This window comes from Bombina bombina, chromosome 4 (genome assembly GCF_027579735.1).
Source record: "Bombina bombina isolate aBomBom1 chromosome 4, aBomBom1.pri, whole genome shotgun sequence".
Classification (NCBI taxonomy): domain Eukaryota; kingdom Metazoa; phylum Chordata; class Amphibia; order Anura; family Bombinatoridae; genus Bombina; species Bombina bombina.
This window is the reverse complement of record NC_069502.1, coordinates 877,494,445-877,518,160: the sequence shown is the minus strand read 5'-3', so window position 1 is coordinate 877,518,160 and position 23,716 is coordinate 877,494,445. Positions and strand designations below refer to the sequence as shown.

Genomic DNA, 23,716 nt, shown 5'->3' with positions numbered 1-23,716 from the left:
AGGGCACCGAGAATCTTTGAAAAAAATTCTTGGAACTGAGGCTAGGCCAAACGGTAGAGCCACAAAACTGGTAATGCTTGTCTAAAAAGAGAATCTCAGACACTAAAAGTGATCTGAATGAATCGGAATATGCAGATACACATCCTGCAAATCTATTGTAGACATAAAATGCCCTTGCTAAACAAAAGGCAGAATAGTCCTACAGTAACCATCTTGAATGTTGGTATACATAACGATTCAATATTGATAGATCCGGAACTGGTCTGAAGGAATTGACCTTCTTTGGTACAATGAAGAGATAAAATAAAACCCTAGCCCCTGTTCCAGAACTGGAACTGGCATAATTACTCCAGCCAACTCTAGATCTGAAACACATTTCAGAAATGCTGAGCCTTGCTGTGTTAACTGGGACACGGGAAAGAAAAAAATCTCTTAGCAGGAGGCCTTAACTGAAGCCAATTCTGTACCTTTCTGAAACAATGTTCTGAAACCAGAGATTGAGAACGGAATTGATCCAAACTCCTTTGAAGAAAACGTAATCTGCCCCATACCAGCTGAACTGGAAAAAGGGCCGCACCTTCATGGGTACTTAGGAGCTGACTATAGGTTTCTATAAGGCTTGGATATATTCCAAACTGGAAATAGTTTCCAAACTGATACCGCTCCTGAGGATGAAGGATCAGGCTTTTGTTCCTTATTATGAGAAAAAGAACGAAAAAATGATTATTACCCTGGAAAGAAAGGGAAAAACAAAGTTAACTTAGAAGACATATCAGCATTCCAAGTTAAATCCATAAAGCTTTTCTAGCTAAAATAGCTAGAGACATATACCTGACATCAACTCAAATGATATCAAAAGATGGTATCACCAATAAAATTATTAGCATGTTATAGAATAAAAATAATGCTATAAAATTATGATCTCTTACTTGTTGCGCTAAAACTTCTAACCAAAAAGATGAAGCTGCAGCAACATCCGGTAAAAATATAGCAGGTCTAAGAAGATTACCTAAACATAAGTAAACTTTTCTTAGAAAGGATTCAATTTTCTTATCTAAAGGATCCTTAAATTTAGTACTATCTGCCGTAAGAATAGTAGTACATTTTAGCAGGAATAGAGACAGCCCCAACCTTAGGGATTTTGTCCCAAAAAACTCTAATCTGTCAGATGGCACAGAATATAATTGCTTAAACGTTTAGAAGGAGTAAAAGAATTACCCAAATTATTCCATTCCCTGGAAATTACTTTAGAAAAAGCATCAGGGAGATTAAACACTTCTGGAATAAATACAGGAGATTTAAAAACCCTATTTAAACGTTTAGATTTAGTATCAAGAGGACCAGAATGCTCTATATCTAAAGCAATTAATACTTCTTTAAATAAAGAACGAATAAATTCCATCTTGAACAAATACAAAGATTTAACAGCATCAACCTCTGAGACAGAAACTTCTGAACCAGAAGAACCATTATCAGTATCAGAACGATGATGTTCATTTAAAAATTCATCTGAAAAAAGAGAAGTTTTTAAAAGACTTTTATGTAAACTAGAAGGAGAAATAACAGACATAGCCTTCTAAATGGATTTAAAAAATAAAATCTCTTATGTTTATCAGGAACACTCTGAAAATTAAATGTTGACGGAACAGCAACAGGTAATATAACAGTACTAAAGGAAATTTTATCTGCATTAATAAGTTTGTCATGACATGCAATACAAACAACAGCTGGAGAAACCAAAAATTTATAGCAGATACACTTAGCTTGGTAGCTCCAGCCCCGGGCAGTGATTTTCCTGAAGTAACTTCTGACTCAGTTGCAACGTGGAACATCTTGCAATATGTAATAGAAAAAACAACATATAAAGCAAATTGATCAAAATCCTTAAATGACAGTTTCAGGAATGGGAAAAAAATGCCAGTGAACAAGCTTCTAGCAACCAGAAGCAATAAATAATGAGACTTAAATAATGTGGAGACAAAAGCGACGCCCATATTTTTTTAGCGCCAAACAAGACGCCCACATTATTTGGCGCCGAAATGCTTTTGGTGCCAAAAATGAAGCCACATCCGGAACGCCGACATTTTTGGCGCAAAATAACGTCAAAAAAATGACGCAACTTCCGGCGACACGTATGACGCCGGAAACGGAAAAGAATTTTTGCGCCAAAAAAGTCCGCGCCAAGAATGACGCAATAAAATGAAGCATTTTCAGCCCCCGCGAGCCTAACAGCCCACAGGGAAAAAAGAGTCAAATTTTGAAGGTAAGAAAAAATGATTAATTCAAATGCATTATCCCAAATATGAAACTGACTGTCTGAAAAATAAGGAAAGTTGAACATTCTGAGTCAAGGCAAATAAATGTTTGAATACATATATTTAGAACTTTATAAACAAAGTGCCCAACCATAGCTTAGAGTGTCACAGAAAATAAGATTTACTTACCCCAGGACACTCATCTACATGTTTGTAGAAAGCCAAACCAGTACTGAAACGAGAATCAGCAGAGGTAATGGTATATATAAGAGTATATCGTCGATCTGAAAAGGGAGGTAAGAGATGAATCTCTACGACCGATAACAGAGAACCTATGAAATAGACCCCGTAGAAGGAGATCACTGCATTCAAATAGGCAATACTCTCCTCACATCCCTCTGACATTCACTGCACGCTGAGAGGAAAACCGGGCTCCAACTTGCTGCGGAGCGCATATCAACGTAGAATCTAGCACAAACTTACTTCACCACCTCCATCGGAGGCAAAGTTTGTAAAACTGAATTGTGGGTGTGGTGAGGGGTGTATTTATAGGCATTTTAAGGTTTGGGAAACTTTGCCCCTCCTGGTAGGAATGTATATCCCATACGTCACTAGCTCATGGACTCTTGCTAATTACATGAAAGAAAAGCACAACTGTCCTCGACAGGGATAGTAGTACGCTTTGCTAGAGTAGAAACTGCTCCCTCCACCTTAGGGACTGTCTGCCATAAGTCCCGTGTGGTGGCGTCTATTGGAAACATTTTTCTAAAAATAGGAGGGGAAGAGAACGGCACACCTGGTTTATCCCATTCCTTATTAATAATTTTTGTAAACCTTTTAGGTATTGGAAAAACATCAGTACACACCGGCACTGCAAGTATTTATCCAGTCTACACAATTTCTCTGGCACTGCAATGGAATCACAGTCATTCAGAGCAGCTAAAACCTCCCAAAGCAACACGCGGAGGTGTACAAGCTTAAATTTAAATGTAGAAATATTAGAATCAGGTATCTTCCTGAGTCATTAACATCACCGACTGACTGAAGCTCTCTTTCCTCAGCTTCTGCATATTGTGAGGCAGTATCAGACATGGTTCTTAAAGCGTCAGTATGCTCTGCATTTTGTCTCACCCCAGAGCTATCTCGCTTACCTCTATGTTCAGGTAGTCTGGCTAATACCGCTGACAGTGTATTATCCATGACTGCCGCCATGTCTTGTAAAGTAAACGCTATGGGCGCCCTAGATGTACTTGGCGCCATTTGAGCGTGAGTCAAAGGGTCTGACACGTGGGGAAAGTTAGTCGGCATAACTTCCCCCTCGTCAGATTCCTCTGGTGATAAAAAAATTTTAAAAGACAGAAAATGATCTTTATTGCCTAAAATGAAATCATTACATTTGGTACACATTCTAAGAGGGGGTTCCACCATGGCTTTTAAACATAATGAACAAGGAGTTTCTTCTATTTCAGACATGTTTATACAGACTAGCAATGAGACTAGCAATCTTGGAAAACACTTTAAATCAAGTTAACAAGCAAATATAAAAAATGGTACTGTGCCTTTAAGAGAAACAAATTTTGTCAGAATTTGAAAAACAGTGAAAAACAGTGAAAAAATGCAGTAAATCAAACAAATTTTTTACAGTGTATGTAATAGACTAGCAGAGCATTGCACCCACTTGCAAATGGATGATTAACCCCTTAGTTCAAAAAACGGATAAAAAAAACGAAATAGACGTTTTTTAACAGTCACAACCAACTGCCACAGCAAGCTGTAGCCCTACCTTCCCCAATAAACGACTATGGAAAGCCTTTGGGCCCTTTAGAGATGTCCTATAGCATTCAGAGGGCCTTTGAGGAAATCTGGATGTCTTAGTTTGTAATTTTAACTGCACAAAAAAACGTTAAAATAGGCCCCTCCCACTCATAGTAACACAGTGGAAATCCTCAGGAAACTGTTTCTAGGCAAAATTTAAGCCAGCCATGTGGAAAAAACTAGGCCCCAATAAAGTTTTATCACCAAAGTATATATAAAAACGATTAAACATGCCAGCAAACGTTTTATATTGTAAATATCATAAGGGTATTACCCCTGGGAGTAAGCATGATACCAGTCGTTATTAAATCACTGTATTCAGGCTTAACTTACATTAATCCGGTATCAGCAGCATTTTCGAGTGTTTTCCATCTCTAGAAAAAATTATAACTGCACATACCTGATAGCAGAATAAACTGCACGCCATTCTCTCGCTGAAGTTTTACCTCATCTGTGTAATCCCCTCAGACATATGTGAGAACAGCAATGGATCTTAGTTACAACCTGCTAAGATCATAGAAACCTCAGGCAGATTATTCTTCTATTTACTGCCTGAGATAAAATAGCACAACTCCGGTACTATTTAAAAATAACAAACTTTTGATTGAAGAAAATAAACTAGCTATATTTAACCACTCTCTCTTACGACCTCCTTGCTTGCTGAGAGTTGCAAGAGAATGACTGGCTATGACAGTTAGGGGAGGAGCTATATTGCAGCTCTGCTGTGGGTTTCCTCTTGCAACTTCCTGTTGGGAATGAGAATATCCCACAAGTAATGGATGATCCGTGGACTGGATACACCTTACAAGAGAAAAATCATAACCACCATAAAAAGGGTGGGCCTCATGGACTCTTGCCAATATGAAAGAAATGAATTTATCAGGTAAGTTCTTACATAAATTATGTTTTCTTTCATGTAATTAGCAAGAGTCCATGAGCTAGTGACGTATGGGATAATGACTACCCAAGATGTGGAACTCCACGCAAGAGTCACTAGAGAGGGAGGGATAAAAAATAAAGACAGACAATTCCGCTGAAAAAAGAATCCACAACCCAAATCAAAAAGTTTTAATCTTATAATGAAAAAAACTGAAATTATAAGCAGAAGAATCAAACTGAAACAGCCTGAAGAACTTTTCTACCAAAAACTGCTTCTGAAGAAGAGAAAACATCAAAATGGTAGAATTTAGTAAAAGTATGCAAAGAAGACCAAGTTGCTGCTTTGCAAATCTGATCAACAGAAGCTTCATTCTTAAAAGCCCAGGAAGTAGAAACTGACCTAGTAGAATGAGCCGTAATCCTCTGAGGCGGGGATTTACCCGACTCCAAATAAGCATGATGAATCAAAAGTTTTAACCAAGAAGCCAAAGAAATAGCAGAAGCTTTCTGACTTTTCTTAGGACCAGAAAAGATAACAAATAGACTAGAAGTCTTTCTGAAATCTTTAGTAGCTTCAACATAATATTTCAAAGCTCTTACCACATCCAAAGAATGGAAAGATCTTTCCAAAGAATTCTTAGGATTAGGACACAACGAAGGGACAACAATTTCTCTACTAATGTTGTTGGAATTCACAACCTTAGGTAAAAATTTAAATGAAGTCCGCAAAACCGCCTTATTCTGATGAAAAATCAGAAAAGGAGATTCACAAGAAAGAGCAGATAATTCAGAAACTCTTATAGCAGAAGAGATAGCCAAAAGAAACAATACTTTCCAAGAAAGTAACTTAATATCCAGAGAATGCATAGGCTCAAACGGAGAAGCCTGTAAAGCTCTCAAAACCAAATTAAGACTCCAAGGAGGAGAGATTGACTTAATGACAGGCTTGATACGAACCAAAGCCTGTACAAAACAACGAATGTCAGGAAGATTAGCAATTTTTCTGTGAAACAGAACAGAAAGAGCAGAGATTTGTCCTTTCACGGAACTTGCGGACAAACCCTTATCCAAACCATCCTGAAGAAACTGTAAAATTCTAGGAATTCTAAAAGAATGCCAAGAGAACTTATGAGAGGAACACCATGAAATGTAAGTCTTCCAAACTCGGTAATAAATCTTTCTAGACACAGATTTACGAGCCTGCAACATAGTATTGATCACTGAGTCAGAGAAACCTCTATGACTAAGCACTAAGCGTTCAATCTCCATACCTTCAAATTTAATGATTTAAGATCCTGATGGAAAAACGGACCTTGAGAAAGAAGGTCTGACCTTAACGGAAGTGCCAAGGTTGGCAACTGGACATCCGAACAAGATCCGCATACCAAAACCTGTGTGGCCATGCTGGAGCCAGCAGCAGAACAAACGAACGTTCCATTATGATTTTGGAAATCACTCTTGGAAGAAGAACTAGAGGCGGAAAGATATAAGCAGGTTGATAATTCCAAGGAAGTGACAACGCATCCACTGCTTCCGCCTGAGGATCCCTGGATCTGGAAAGATACCTGGGAAGTTTCCTGTTTAGATGAGAAGCCATCAGATCTATTTCTGGAAGCCCCCACATCTGAACAATCTGAAGAAACACATCTGGGTGAAGAGACCATTCTCCCGGATGTAAAGTCTGGCGACTGAGATAATCCGCTTCCCAATTGTCTATACCTGGGATATGAACCGCAGAGATTAGACAGGAGCTGGATTCCGCCCATGCAAGTATCCAAGATACTTCTTTCATAGCCTGAGGACTGAGAGTCCCACCTTGATGATTGACATACGCCACGGTTTTGACATTGTCTGTCTGAAAACAAATAAACGATTCTCTCTTCAGAAGAGGCCAGAACTGAAGAGCTCTGAAAATCGCACGGAGTTCAAAAATATTGATTGGTAATCTCGCCTTTTGAGATTTCCAAAACCCCTGCGCTGTCAGAGATCCCCAGACAGCTCCCTAGCCTGAAAGACTCGCATCTGTTGAAATCACAGTCCAGGTTGGAAGAACAAAAGAGACCCCTTGAACTAAACGGTGGTGATTTAACCACCAAGTCAGAGATAGTCGAGTATTGGGATTTAAGGATATCAATTGTTATATCTTTGTATAATCCCTGCACCAAAGGTTCAGCATACAAAGCTGAAGAGGTCTCATGTGAAAACGAGTAAAGGGGATCGCGTCCGATGCTGCAGTCATGAGACCAAAAACTTCCATGCACATAGCTACTGAAGGGAATGACCGAGACTGAAGGTTCCGACAAGCTGAAACCAATTTCAGACGTGTCTTGTCTGATAGAGACAAAGTCATGGATACTGAATCTATTTGGAATCCCAAAAAGGTTACCCTTGTCTGAGGAATCAAGGAACTTTTTGGTAAATTGATCCTCCAACCATGTTTTTGAAGAAACAACACGAGTTGATTCGTGTGAGATTGCGCAGAATGTAAAGACTGAGCAAGTACCAAGATATCGTCCAAATAGGGAAACACTGCAATACCCCGCCCTCTGATTACAGAGAGAAGGGCACCGAGAACCTTTGAGAAGATCCTTGGAGCTGTTGCTAGGCCAAAAGGAAGAGCAACAAACTGGTAATGCTTGTCTAGAAAAGAGAATCTCAGGAACTGATAGTGATCTGGATGAATTGGAATATGAAGATATGCATCCTGTTAGTCTATTGTGGACATATAATGCCCTTGCTGAACAAAAGGCAGAATAGTCCTTATAGTCACCATTTTGAATGTTGGTATCCTTACATAACGATTCAAAATTTTTAGATCCAGAACTGGTCTGAAAGAATTCTCTTTCTTTGATACAATGAACAGATTTGAATAAAACCCCAGACCCCATTCCAGATATGGAACTGGCACAATTACCCCAGATGACTCCAGGTCTGAAACACATTTCAGAAAAGCCTGAGCCTTTACTGGGTTTATTGGAATGCGTGAGAGAAAGAACCTTCTCACAGGTGGTCTTACCTTGAAACCTATTCTGTACCCTTGAGAAACAATGTTCTGAATCCAATGATTTTGAATTGAACTGATCCAAACATCTTTGAAAAATCGTAATCCTGCCCCCTACCAGCTGTGCTGGAATGAGGGCCGCACCTTCATGCGGACTTGGGGGCTGGTTTTGATTTTTTAAAAGGCTTGGATTTATTCCAGACTGGAGAAGGCTTCAAATTGGAAACCGTTCCTTTAGGGGAAGGGTCAGGCTTCTGTTCCTTATTCTGAAGAAAGGAACGAAAATGGTTAGCAGCCCTAAATTTACCCTTAGATTTTTTATCCTGTGGCAAAAAAGCTCCCTTCCCCCAGTGACAGTTGAAATTATAGAATCCAACTGAGAACCAAATAATTTATTACCTTGGAAAGAAAGAGATAGCAAAGTTGACTTAGAAGTAGGGATGCACCGATACCGATACTAGTATCGGTATCGGTGCCGATACTGAGCATTTTCACAAGTACTTGTACTTGTTTACAATGCTCCGATGCCTCAGCCGATACTTTTTTAATCCTGTGGGGGAAGGAGGGACGTGAGGGAGCCTTGCGTGAGGAAGCTCCTGCTGTGCTAATACAATCAGAGAGAGCTACAGTAGAGAGGGGCGGGGACCGCGCTATTGCAGCAGGGAGCTAACACCAGGTAGTCACTCAGAGATCGACGGCGTGTGGAGGAGTCAGACTGTATCAAGGTTAGGGGATTTTGCTTATGTGTGCATTATTTTATTATTTAAATATTGCAGCCAGCAGCCGTTACTAAAAGATAGCAGCCAGGTTAGGGGATATTTTTGCTTAAGCCATTATGTCTTGCAGGTCCGTTATTAACTGGAAACAGGGTTGAAAAACACAAACAGCGTTTGAACTGTTAGCTTAAGTTCAAACGCTGTTTGTGTTTTTCAACCCTGTTTCCAGTTAATAACGGACTTGCAAGACATAATGGCTTAAGCAAAAATATCCCCTAACCTGGCTGCTATCTTTTCAGCCATCAATGAATGAGTGCTTAGTGCTAACTTAAAATAATATATAAATACCCCCAATGTCTCTCTGCAATACGTAGTCCCAGGCTCCAGCTCATGCAGACCAACTCCCAATCAAGACACACACGTAATCCATACGAGTTGCGTGATGTGAATCCCTTCGTTCTCCACCCTGGTGTCAGACATAGTTTCAGAGCACTTTAACATAGTCCCAGGAGTTGGAGGTACTTAGTCTTGTTTATTAATTATGCATTAAAAACGCCTAAGCAGCGTAGCAGACATAGCAATTTCCACTGATTCTAACACCGGAGTGTGCCAGTACTTGTGATGCTTCTGGCTGCACACTCCGGTGTTAGAATCAGTGAAAATTGCTATGTCTGCTACGCTGCTTAGGCGTTTTTAATGCATAATTAATAAACAAGACTAAGTACCTCCAACTCCTGGGACTATGTTAAAGTGCTCTGAAACTATGTCTGACACCAGGGTGGAGAACGAAGGGAAAGCATTTTTGAAAAACGTTATACATTAGTATTTTTATTGTTACAGTACACAGAGAAGGGCACATTGCATTGAAGTCACATAGTACAATAAAAATACTAATGTTTAACCTTTTTTCAAAAATGCTTTCTTGTTTAAATAAAAAACGTTTTAGTGAGCTTATTTTTCACTGCCCAGTAACACACTGTGCAGCATCTTCTCCCCTCCGTATGTGCTCCTCCCCTGTGCCTCTGCCCCATGTGACTTACTGTGTCATACTGTGAGCCCAGACTGACTACTAGGAAGTGGAACAGGAACACAGTGCTGTTTAGGATTTCAAGGTAGATGCCCCAATGTGTCCCACTGCATAATGTCTTCCCCCCAATGTTCCCATCCAAATGTCTCACTGACTGGTCTGATTAGCTGATACAAAAGTGGCCAGGCATTTCTTCTAGTTAGACAAGGAGTTGACTATTAAACTTCTTTTTTAGACATTTGCCACAATAGAAAATAACTTTCTCCTCTCATCTGCACCACATGCTAGGGGTAGAACTCATTGTCCTCCAAGACAGTTTCAAATAATCCAATTGTTAACCCATTGACCACCAGAGGACTGCAGTGAATTGCTTTACACTTTACAGTGCATAGCAGCTTTTCTGGCAGCTATTTGGTTAACTGTATTTATGTGTGTATTACTTGGAGCTGTCTTGGAGGACAATGAGTGAGTTCTACCCCTAGCATGTAGCTCAGAGGTGGAAAGGAGCTGCTTGGTGCTCAGTGCTGATGCTGTGATTTGCAAAAGAAGCGAGTCTGCAAAAATATATTTCTACTACACTACTTGTGTAAATGGAATGGTGTTCCTCAATCTACAGCACTTCATCAACCCCTGCACTAGTATAAGCTAAATTATATGGAACTGATCACTTTATATTTGTGTTTTAAGTTAAAACACAAATATCAAGTGATCAGTTCCATATAATTTAGCTTATACTAGTGCAGGGGTTGATGAAGTGCTGTAGATTGAGGAACACCATTCCATTTACATAAGTAGTGTAGTAAAATTTGAACAGAGAAGGGAGGAAAGTAAAAAAAAAAAGTATATAACAAAAGGCTGTGGCTTGGCCATTCTTCTAATATAGTCTGGTGATTTGTTTGTGCTCCTTCCCAGTGCATTACTGTGCATGTTTTATATCTTCTTAAAGAATGCTGTGCCCATCACAGACATTCCAACCTGCAAAAGCTCATTTCAGGGAGGTGGCTCCACCCACTACTGCGCCGCCGCTACCCCTAGTGTTGCCACCTCAGCCATGTTTTCCTGGACACTTATGAGTTACACATGCTGCAGGGTGTGCAGGGAGGAAAATGTATTGTGTTTCTGGACAGCACTATTCATATTCATTCCTGCACACCCTGCAGCATGTGTAACTTATAACTAGTGTTCTATATTTTAAAGGACAGGTGGCAACCCTAGCTACCCCCCCTCCCAGTTATATATTGGACACCTTGAAACCCTAAATAAGATAGAGACTTATCATTAATGTAGCTTCCCACTAAAGTCACATTAAAAAAAAAGTAGCTTTATTGCACAACCACATACAACAAACCTATTTTCCAGTGATCGTACGCTTGTTGAATGCTTAAATATTTTAGAATACGAAGTTTAATTACGTGCAGTAAATAAGGTAGTATTTGTGTTTTATTTTATTAGAATCAGTGGGGGCTTTTTATATATTTATTTTTATGTTTTATTTAACATGTTCTGTGAAATTTACTTGAGTTGTTACAACAAGCCAATAAAGCTGCCTTTTTTATATATTTCATAATGTATTTTGAGTTACAGTTCTTCATACTTATAAAGAAGCTATCTTTAAACATTAGTTAGTCTGACTCTGTTGTAATGTGCTTGGGAAACTGTCACATGACAATAGAAAAGTATTGGTACTTGGTATCGGTGAGTACTTGAAAAAAAGTATCAGTACTTGTACTCGGTCTTAAAAAAATGGTATCGGTGCAACCCTACTTAGAAGTCATATCTGCATTCCAAGATTTAAGCCATAAAGCTCTTCTAGCTAAAATAGCTAAAGACATATACCTGACATCAATTCTAATGACATCAAAAATGGCATCACAAATGAAATTTTTAGCATGTTGAAGAAGTTTAACAATGCTATACACATTATGATCTGGTACTTGTTGCGCTAAAGCCTCCAACCAAAAAGTAGAAGCTGCAGCAACATCAGCCAAAGAAATTGCAGGCCTAAGAAGATTACCTGAACATAAATAAGCCTTCCTTAGAAAAGATTCAAGCTTCCTATCTAAAGGATCTTTAAAAGAAGTACTATCTGCCGTAGGAATAGTAGTACGTTTAGCAAGAGTAGAGATAGCCCCATCAACTTTGGGGATTTTTTCCCAAAACTCCAATCTATCAGCCGGCAAAGGGTACAGTTTCTTAAACCTTAAAGAAGGAGTAAATGAAGTACTCAAACTATTCAATTCCCTAGAAATTACATCTGAAATAGCATCAGGAACTGGAAAAACCTCTGGAATAACTACATGAGGTTTAAAAACCGAATTTAAACGTTTACTGGTTTTAATATCAAGAGGACTAGACTCCTCCATATCTAATGCAATCAACACCTCTTTAAGTAAAGAACGAATAAACTCCAACTTAAATAAATATGAAGATTTGTCAGTGTCAATATCTGAGACAGAATCTTCTGAACCAGATAGATCCTCATCAGAGATAGAAAAATCAGAATGTTGGCAGTCATTTAAAAATTAATCTGATTTATGAGAAGTTTTAAAAGACCTTTTACGTTTATTAGAAGGTGGTATAACAGACAGGGCCTTCTGAATAGAATTAGAAACAAATTCTCTTACATTAACAGGAATATCCTGAACATTAGATGTTGAAGGAACAACAACAAGTAATGGATTATTACTAATGGAAATATTGTCTGCTTTTGAAAGTTTATCATGACAACTAACACAAACTACAGCCGGAGGAACAGTTACCACAAGTTTACAACAAATGCACTTAGCTTTGGTAGAACCAACATCAGGCAGCAGCTTTCCAGAAGTAGATTCTGATACAGGGTCAGATTGCGACATCTTGCAATATGTAATAGAAAAAACAACATATAAAGCAAAATTATCAAATTCCTTAAATGACAGTTTCAGGAATGGGAAAAAATGCAAACAGAATAAGCCTCTGGTAACCAGAAGCAAAAAGAAACAAAGAATTAAATAATGTAAAAAAAACTGGCGCCAAGTATGACGCCCACAAATCACAAATTTATTGGCGCCAAAAACGTCTGCAACAAACATGAGCGTCATAGCTGACGCAACTACGTGAAAACTCGCGGCGTCAACTACGCCGCCGGAAATGACGTCAAACAAACGTAATTCTCGCTCCAAAAAGGTCTTGCGCCATAAATGACGCAATAAATTCTAGCATTTTTTGCACCCGGGAGCCTAACAGCCCGCAATTTAGAAGAAAAATCAAATGAAAAAAAAATTTCAGGTAAGAATTTTTTTTATTTATATAGATTTCCCAAAAATGAAACTGACAGTCTGTAAGAAGGAAATATACTGATTAACCTGAATCATGGCAAATATAAGTATAAAACATATATTTAGAACTTTACATATAAAGTGCCAAACCATAGCTGAGAGTGTCATAAATAAAATAAGACTTACTTACCAAAAGACACTCATCTACATATAGTAGATAGCCAAACCAGTACTGAAATGAGAATCAGCAGAGGTAATGGTATATAAGAGTATATCGTCGATCTGAAAAGGGAGGTAGGAGAAGAAATCTCTATGACCGATAACAGAGAACCTATGAAATAGATCCCCGATAGGATGACAATAGCATTCAATAGGCAATACTCCCTTCACATCCCTCTGTCATTCACTGCACTCTGAGAGGAAAACCGGGCTTCAGCATGCTGCGAAGCGCATATCAACATAGAAATCAAGCACGAACTTACTTCACCACCTCCATAGGAGGCAAAGTTTGTAAAACTGAATTGTGGGTGTGGTGGGGGGTGTATTTATAGGCATTTTGAGGTTTGGGAAACCTTGCCCCTCCTGGTAGGAATGTATATCCCATACGTCATTAGCTCATGGACTCTTGCCAATTACATGAAAGAAATAAGGCTTTTTTTAATAAAATATATTTTTTTTATATTTTCTGCAGTGTAGAACCTCCCCTTACCCCCAGCCTCCCTGACCCCCCCAAAAAACAGCTCTCTAAACCTCCCCCCTCTACCTATTAGCCGCCATCTTAGGTACTGGAAGCTGTCTGCCAGTACCCAGTTTGCAGAAATGTGTGTGTGTGTGTGTGTGTGTGTATATATATATATATATATATATATATATATATATATATATATATATATATATATATATATATATATATATATATTATACATTTTTTTCTGTAGTGTAGCTGCCCCACCCTCATTACTGACAGTCTTTGAATGACGTAGCTGGCACGTCATTGGTCCTTAAGGGGTTAAACTAGCCTTCGGCAATTATTCCAGACTTCTGATTATAATCTCATATAAAAGATAAAAAAACAAACAGAGAGCTTAAATAAATGAGTGGAAACGATGTAGTGGGGTTTAGTATGTGGAAAAAACAAAAGGGTACCTCATGGTGTAGAATATGTGAATTGTGAAACAAAAAAAATCCCAAATGGGTGAACTCGCATGTGAGATGGCACTATATAGTTCGTATATGGAAGTGTACCCCAATGTTCTTTGCAGGGGCCTGCTGTATTCAATACCTTTAGCAATCTTGCTAATAGGCAATAAGTAATCTTGCTAATAGGCAATAAGCAAATGTGTATTTTTGTACACATTAGCATAAATAGCAGTAAACAAACATTGCCATATCTAAAATCGGTTTTAATTGAAAGAATAAATAAATTAGAGAATATATAATTCCAATACAACTTTAAAATTATCTGCATATACAAATATTGCCATATAAAAATGATTAATGTTAAAAATAGTATTATATATATATATATATATATATATATCAGCACTGAAAAATAAACTATTTATCTAGAGTGATACATTTTTAAAAAAATAAAATAATTCCGAAAACAGGATTTGTATTACTGTATCTCCATCTGTAATATAGAAATCCCAAATTGCTAGAGGGACAAGTGACCTCTCTGTGATGTCATCCTGCATCACATGCAATTCTGTAGCCTTTCTTTCCCCATTGCAGTGGATAACGGCACGTGGTTGTCATCCGAACACAGCAGCCAATAGTGGGGGAGAGGGCTTTAAAAAAAGTATTTATCCTTGTTAATAAAAAAAACCTTCCTGTGCCTAGTGGAGCAGATAATCTATATCCCTCAGACACATCACACACATGTGCACTCACCTGTATTGATATGGTAACCAATTTCCTGCTTTACAGCTTCCAGCTGACTCTCTACATATAGATCATATGTTTGTTCAGCATTAACTTCAGTCTTAACATCATCTGCATAGATCATATAAATATCTTAATTTTTTTTATTCTTAGCACTGCACAAGGAATTGTAATATTAGAATATCCTACACATACACTCACCTGTGCCCTCTGTCCCTCAAACACATCACACACAACACTCACCCGTACCCTGTGTACCCCAGACACATCACACACATAACATTCACCTGTACCCTGCATACCTTAGACATGTCACACACAACACTCATCTGTACCGTGTACCTTAGACATGTTACACACAACACTCACCTGTACCCTTTGTACCTTAGACATGTCACACACACACACAACACTCACCTGTACCCTGTGTACCTTGTGATAGTGCAAACAAAACACAGAAGGGCGCCTCCTAGTGTGATATAGTACATGCAGTATACATATATACAATAGAAATAGGTGTTACTAAGCACGAGTGAGTGCTGCCACAATTGTGAGTACCGGTCTATTGCTATTTTATATATGTATACTGCATGTACTATATCACACTAGGAGGCGCCCTTCTGCGTTTTGCTTACACTATCACAGATTCGTTTTTTGACCCCTTTTTGGGAAGGAGCGGCCGTCATCTGAGGATAAAGACACCAATGAGTGCAAGTCAAAGTGGAGACCTTATCAACAGAGACTGATCACTCTATGCACTGATAAGTCATAGCATTATATATGCATTGTAACTATTGATTTATATTGGTATCATTGTATTATCTTGTATAGTGTTATTCGGACCATTTGGTTTGTTTGCACCCCCTTGAGTGGTGACAAGGGATTGTCATCAGGCTGGTTTTATACCCTGTGTACCTTAGACATGTCTCACACACACAACACTCACCTGTACCCTGTGTACCTTAGACATGTCACACACACACAACACTCACCTTTACCCTGTGTACCTTAGACATGTCACACACAACACACACCTGTACACTGTGTACCTTAGACATGTCACACACACACAACACTCACCTTTACCCTGTGTACCTTAGACATGTCACACACACACACACAACACTCACATGTACCCTGTGTACCTTAGACATGTCACACATACACACAACACTCACATGTACCCCGTGTACCTTACACATGTCACACACACACACACACACAACACTCACATGTACCCTGTGTACCTTAGACATGTCACACACACAACACTCACCTGTACCCTGTGTACCTTAGACATGTCACACATACACAACACTCACATGTACCCTGTGTACCTTAGACATGTCACACACACAACACTCACCTGTACCCTGTGTACCTTAGACATGTCACACACACACAACACTCACATGTACCCTGTGTACCTTAGACATGTCACACACAACACTCACCTGTACCCTGTGTACCTTAGACATGTCACACACACACACACACAACACTCACCCTGTACTCTGTGTACCTTAGACATGTCACACACACACACAACACTCACATGTACCCTGTGTACCTTAGACATGCCACACACACACACACAACACTCACCTGTACCCTGTGTACTTTAGACATGTCACACACATTACACTCACCTGTACCCTGTGTACTCCAGACACATCACACACAACACTCACCTGTACCCTGTGTACCTTAGACATGTCACACACATAACACTCACCTGTACCCTGTGTACTCCAGACACATCACACACAACACTCACCTGTACACTGTGTACCTTAGACATGTCATACACACACACACAACACTCACCTGTACCCTGCGCACCCCAGACACATCACACACAACACTCACCTGTACCCTGCGTACCTTAGACATGTCACACACAACACTCACCTGTACCCTGTATACCTTAGACATGTCATACACACAACACTCACCTGTACCCTGCGTACCTTAGACATGTCACACACAACACTCACCTGTACCCTGTGTACCTTAGACATGTCACACACACACAACACTCACCTGTTTCCTGTGTACCATAGATATGTCACACACAACACTCACCTGTACCCTGTGTACCTTAGACATGTCACACACACACACAACACTCACCTTTACCCTGTGTACCTTAGACATGTCACATACAACACTCACCTGTACCCTGTGTAGCTTAGACATGTAACACACATAACACTCACCTGTACCCTGTGTACCTTAGACACGTCACTCACAACACTCACCTGTACCCTGTGTAGCTTAGACACATCACACACACCTGTACCCTGTGTACCTTAGACATGTCACACACACACACACAACACTCACCTGTTCCCTGTGTACCATAGATATGTCACACACAACACTCACCTGTACCCTGTGTACCTTAGACATGTCACACACACACAACACTCACATGTACCCTGTGTACCTTAGACATGTCACACACAACACTCACCTGTACCCTGTGTACCTTAGACATGTCACACACACACACAACACTCACCCTGTACTCTGTGTACCTTAGATATGTCACACACACACAACACTCACCTGTACCCTGTGTACCTTAGACATGTCACACACACACAACACTCACCTGTACCCTGTGTACCTTAGACATGCCACACACACACACACACACACAACACTCACCTGTACCCTGTGTACCTTAGACATGTCACACACACACACACAACACTCACCTGTACCCTGTGTACCTTAGACATGTCACACACACACACACAACACCCACCCTGTACCCTGTGTACCTTAGACATGTCACACACACACACAACACTCACCTGTACCCTGTGTACCTTAGACATGTCACACACACACACACAACACTCACCTGTACCCTGTGTACCTTAGACATGTCACACACACACACACAACACTCACCCTGTACCCTGTGTACCTTAGACATGTCACACACACACAACACTCACCTGTACCCTGTGTACCTTAGACATGTCACACACACACACAACACTCACCTGTACCCTGTATACCTTAGACATGTCACACACACACACACACACACACACAACACTCACCTGTACCCTGTGTACCTTAGACATGCCACACACACACACACACACACATACACACACAACACTCACCTGTTCCCTGTGTACCATAGATATGTCACACACAACACTCACCTGTACCCTGTGTACCTTAGACATGTCACACACACACAACACTCACCTGTACCCTGTGTACCTTAGACATGCCACACACACAACACTCACCTGTACCCTGTGTACCTTAGACATGTCTCACACAACACTCACCTGTACCCTGTGTACCTTAGACATGTCACACACAACACTCACCTGTTCCATTTGTACCTTAGATATGTCACACACACACACACACACACAACACTCACCTGTACCCTGTGTACCTTAGACATGCCACACACACACACACACACACACACACACACACAACACTCACCTGTACCCTGTGTACTTTAGACATGTCTCACACACACACACCACTCACATGTACCCTGTGTACCTTAGACATGTCACACACACACCACTCACCTGTACCTGTGTACTCCAGACACATCACACACAACACTCACCTGTACCCTTTGTACCTTAGACATGTCATACACACAACACTCACCTGTACCCTGTGTAGCTTAGACATATCACACACACCTGTACCCTGTGTACCTTAGACATGTCACACACACACACAACACTCACCTGTTCCCTGTGTACCATAGATATGTCACACACAACACTCACCTGTACCCTGTGTACCTTAGACATGTCACACACACACAACACTCACCTGTACCCTGTGTACCTTAGACATGCCACACACACAACACTCACCTGTACCCTGTGTACCTTAGACATGTCTCACACAACACTCACCTGTACCCTGTGTACCTTAGACATGTCACACACAACACTCACCTGTTCCATTTGTACCTTAGATATGTCACACACACACACACACAACACTCACCTGTACCCTGTGTACCTTAGACATGCCACACACACAACACTCACCTGTACCCTGTGTACCTTAGACATGTCTCACACACACACACCACTCACATGTACCCTGTGTACCTTAGACATGTCACACACACACACCACTCACCTGTACCCTGTGTACCTTAGACATGTCACACACAACACTCACCTGTACCTGTGTACTTTAGACATGTTACACTCACCTGTACCCTGTGTACTCCAGACACATCACACACAACACTCACCTGTACCCTGCGTACCTTAGACATATCACACACAACACTCACCTGTACCCTGTGTACCTTAGACATGTCACACACACACAACACTCACCTGTACCCTGCATACCTTAGACATGTCACACACAACACTCACCTGTACCCTGTGTACCTTAGACATGCCACACACACACAACACTCACCTGTACCCTGTGTACCTTAGACATGTCTCACACACACACACCACTCACATGTACCCTGTGTACCTTAGACATGTCACACACACCACTCACCTGTACCCTGTGTACCTTAGACATGTCACACACAACACTCACCTGTACCTGTGTACTTTAGACATGTTACACTCACCTGTACCCTGTGTACTCCAGACACATCACACACAACACTCACCTGTACCCTGCGTACCTTAGACATATCACACACAACACTTACATGTACCCTGTGTACCTTAGACATGTCACACACACACAACACTCACCTTTACCCTGTGTACCTTAGACATGTCACACACAACACTCACCTTTACCCTGTGTACCTTATACATGTCACACACAACACTCACCTGTACCCTGTGTACCTTACACGTCACACACACACACACAACACTCACCTGTACCCTGTGTACCTTACACATGTCACACACACACACACACAACACTCACCTGTACCCTGTGTACCTTAGACATGTTACACACAACACTCACCTGTACCCTTTGTACCTTACACGTCACACACACAACACTCACCTGTACCCTGTGTACCTTACACATGTCACACACACACACACACACAACACTCACCTGTACCCTGTGTACCTTACACATGTCACACACACACAACACTCACCTGTACCCTGTGTACCTTAGACATGTCTCACACACACACACACAACACTCACCTGTACCCTGCGTACCTTAGACATGTCACACACAACACTCACCTGTACCCTGTGTACCTTAGACATGTCACACACAACACTCACCTGTACCCTGTGTACCTTAGACATGTCACACACAACACTCACCTGTACCCTGTGTACCTTAGACATGTCACACACAACACTCACCTGTTCCATTTGTACCTTAGATATGTCACACACACACAACACTCACCTGTACCCTGTGTACCTTAGACATGTCACACACACACACCACTCACCTGTACCCTGTGTACCTTAGACATGTCACACAGACACACACACACACAACACTCACCTGTACCCTGTGTACCTTAGACATGTCACACACAACACTCACCTGTACCCTGTGTACCTTAGACATGTCACACACAACACTCACCTGTACCCTGTGTACCTTAGACATGTCACACACACACAAACACAACACTCACCTGTACCCTGTGTACCTTAGACATGTCATACCCACAACACTCACCTGTACCCTGCGCACCTTAGACATGTCACACACACACACACAACACTCACCTGTACCCTGTGTACCTTAGACATGTCACACACACACAACACTCACCTGTACCCTGCGTACCTTAGACATGTCACACACAACACTCACCTGTACCCTGTGTACCTTAGACATGTCACACACAACACTCACCTGTACCCTGTGTACCTTAGACATGTCACACACAACACTCACCTGTACCCTGTGTACCTTAGACATGTCACACACAACACTCACCTGTTCCATTTGTACCTTAGATATGTCACACACACACAACACTCACCTGTACCCTGTGTACCTTAGACATGTCACACACACACACACACACACCACTCACCTGTACCCTGTGTACCTTAGACATGTCACACACACACACACACACAACACTCACCTGTACCCTGTGTACCTTAGACATATCACACACAACACTCACCTGTACCCTGTGTACCTTAGACATGTCACACACAACACTCACCTGTTCCATTTGTACCTTAGATATGTCACACACACACACAACACTCACCTGTACCCTGCGTACCTTAGACATATCACACACAACACTCACCTGTACCCTGTGTACCTTAGACATGTCACACACAACACTCACCTGTTCCATTTGTACCTTAGATATGTCACACACACACACACAACACTCACCTGTACCCTGTGTACCTTAGACATGTCACACACAACACACACACCACTCACCTGTACCCTGTGTACCTTAGATATGACATACACACACACACACACACACAACACTCACCTGTACCCTGTGTACCTTAGACATGCCACACACACAACACTCACCTGTACCCTGTGTACCTTAGACATGTCTCACACACACACACCACTCACATGTACCCTGTGTACCTTAGACATGTCACACACACACACCACTCACCTGTACCCTGTGTACCTTAGACATGTCACACACAACACTCACCTGTACCTGTGTACTTTAGACATGTTACACTCACCTGTACCCTGTGTACTCCAGACACATCACACACAACACTCACCTGTACCCTGCGTACCTTAGACATATCACACACAACACTCACCTGTACCCTGTGTACCTTAGACATGTCACACACACACAACACTCACCTTTACCCTGTGTACCTTAGACATGTCACACACAACACTCACCTTTACCCTGTGTACCTTATACATGTCACACACAACACTCACCTGTACCCTGTGTACCTTACACGTCACACACACAACACTCACCTGTACCCTGTGTACCTTACACATGTCACACACACACACACACAACACTCACCTGTACCCTGTGTACCTTAGACATGTCACACACACACACACAACAATCACCTGTACCCTGTGTACCTTAGACATGTCACACACACACAACACTCACCTGTACCCTGCGTACCTTAGACATGTCACACACACACACACACACAACACTCACCTGTACCCTGCGTACCTTAGACATGTCACACACAACACTCACCTGTACCCTGTGTACCTTAGACATGCCACACACAACACTCACCTGTACCCTGTGTACCTTAGACATGTCACACACAACACTCACCTGTTCCATTTGTACCTTATATATGTCACACACACACACAACACTCACCTGTACCCTGTGTACCTTAGACATGTCACACACACCACTCACCTGTACCCTGTGTACCTTAGATATGACACACACACACAACACTCACCTGTACCCTGTGTACCTTAGACATGTCACACACACACAACACTCACCTGTACCCTGTGTACCTTAGACAGGTCTCACACACACACACCACTCACCTGTACCCTGTGTACCTTAGAAATGTCACACACACACACAACACCCACCTGTACCCTGTGTACCTTAGACATGTCACACACACACACACCACTCACCTGTACCCTGTGTACCTTAGATATGTCATACACACAACACTCACCTGTACCCTGTGTACCTTAGACATGTCATACCCACAACACTCACCTGTACCCTGCGCACCCCAGACACATCACACACAACACTCACCTGTACCCTGCGTACCTTAGACATGTCACACACAACACTCACCTGTTCTATTTGTACCTTAGATATGTCACACACAACACTCACCTGTTCTATTTGTACCTTAGACATGTCACACACAACACACACACCACTCACCTGTACCCTGTGTACCTTAGATATGACACACACACACACCACTCACCTGTACCCTGTGTACCTTAGATATGACACACACACACACAACACTCACCTGTACCCTGCGTACCTTAGACATGTCGCCCACATAACACTCACCTGTTCCATGTGTACCTTAGACATGTCACACACAACACACACACCACTCACCTGTACCCTGTGTACCTTAGATATGACACACTCACCTGTACCCTGTGTACTTTAGACATGTCGCACACACAACACTCACCTGTACCCTGTGTACCTTAGACATGTCACACACAACACTCACCTGTACCCTGTGTACCTTAGACATGTCACACACACACAACACTCACCTGTACCCTGTGTACCTTAGACATGTCTCACACACACACACCACTCACATGTACCCTGTGTACCTTAGAAATGTCACACACACACACAACACTCACCTGTACCCTGTGTACCTTAGACATGTCACACACACACACACCACTCACCTGTACCCTGTGTACCTTAGATATGTCATACACACAACACTCACCTGTACCCTGTGTACCTTAGACATGTCATACCCACAACACTCACCTGTACCCTGCGCACCCCAGACACATCACACACAACACTCACCTGTACCCTGCGTACCTTAGACATGTCACACACAACACTCACCTGTTCAATTTGTACCTTAGATATGTCACACACAACACTCACCTGTTCTATTTGTACCTTAGACATGTCACACACAACACACACACCACTCACCTGTACCCTGTGTACCTTAGATATGACACACACACACACCACTCACCTGTACCCTGTGTACCTTAGATATGACACACACACACACAACACTCACCTGTACCCTGCGTACCTTAGACATGTCGCCCACATAACACTCACCTGTTCCATGTGTACCTTAGACATGTCACACACAACACACACACACCACTCACCTGTACCCTGTGTACCTTAGATATGACACACTCACCTGTACCCTGTGTACTTTAGACATGTCGCACACACAACACTCACCTTTACCCTG

General features: G+C 41.5%; 1 protein-coding gene across 1 annotated transcript in view; it reads right to left on the bottom strand.

Annotated features, from left to right (window-relative positions):
* The window catches only part of LOC128657402 (oocyte zinc finger protein XlCOF7.1-like), a 186,845-nt gene that overhangs the window by 37,600 nt on the left and 125,529 nt on the right, over window positions 1-23,716 (bottom strand). Inside the window, exon 9 of the mRNA XM_053711739.1 lies at window positions 14,844-14,945. Within this exon, the coding sequence (XP_053567714.1) occupies window positions 14,844-14,945 (102 nt within the window). The remainder of the gene's footprint in view (window positions 1-14,843; window positions 14,946-23,716) is intronic.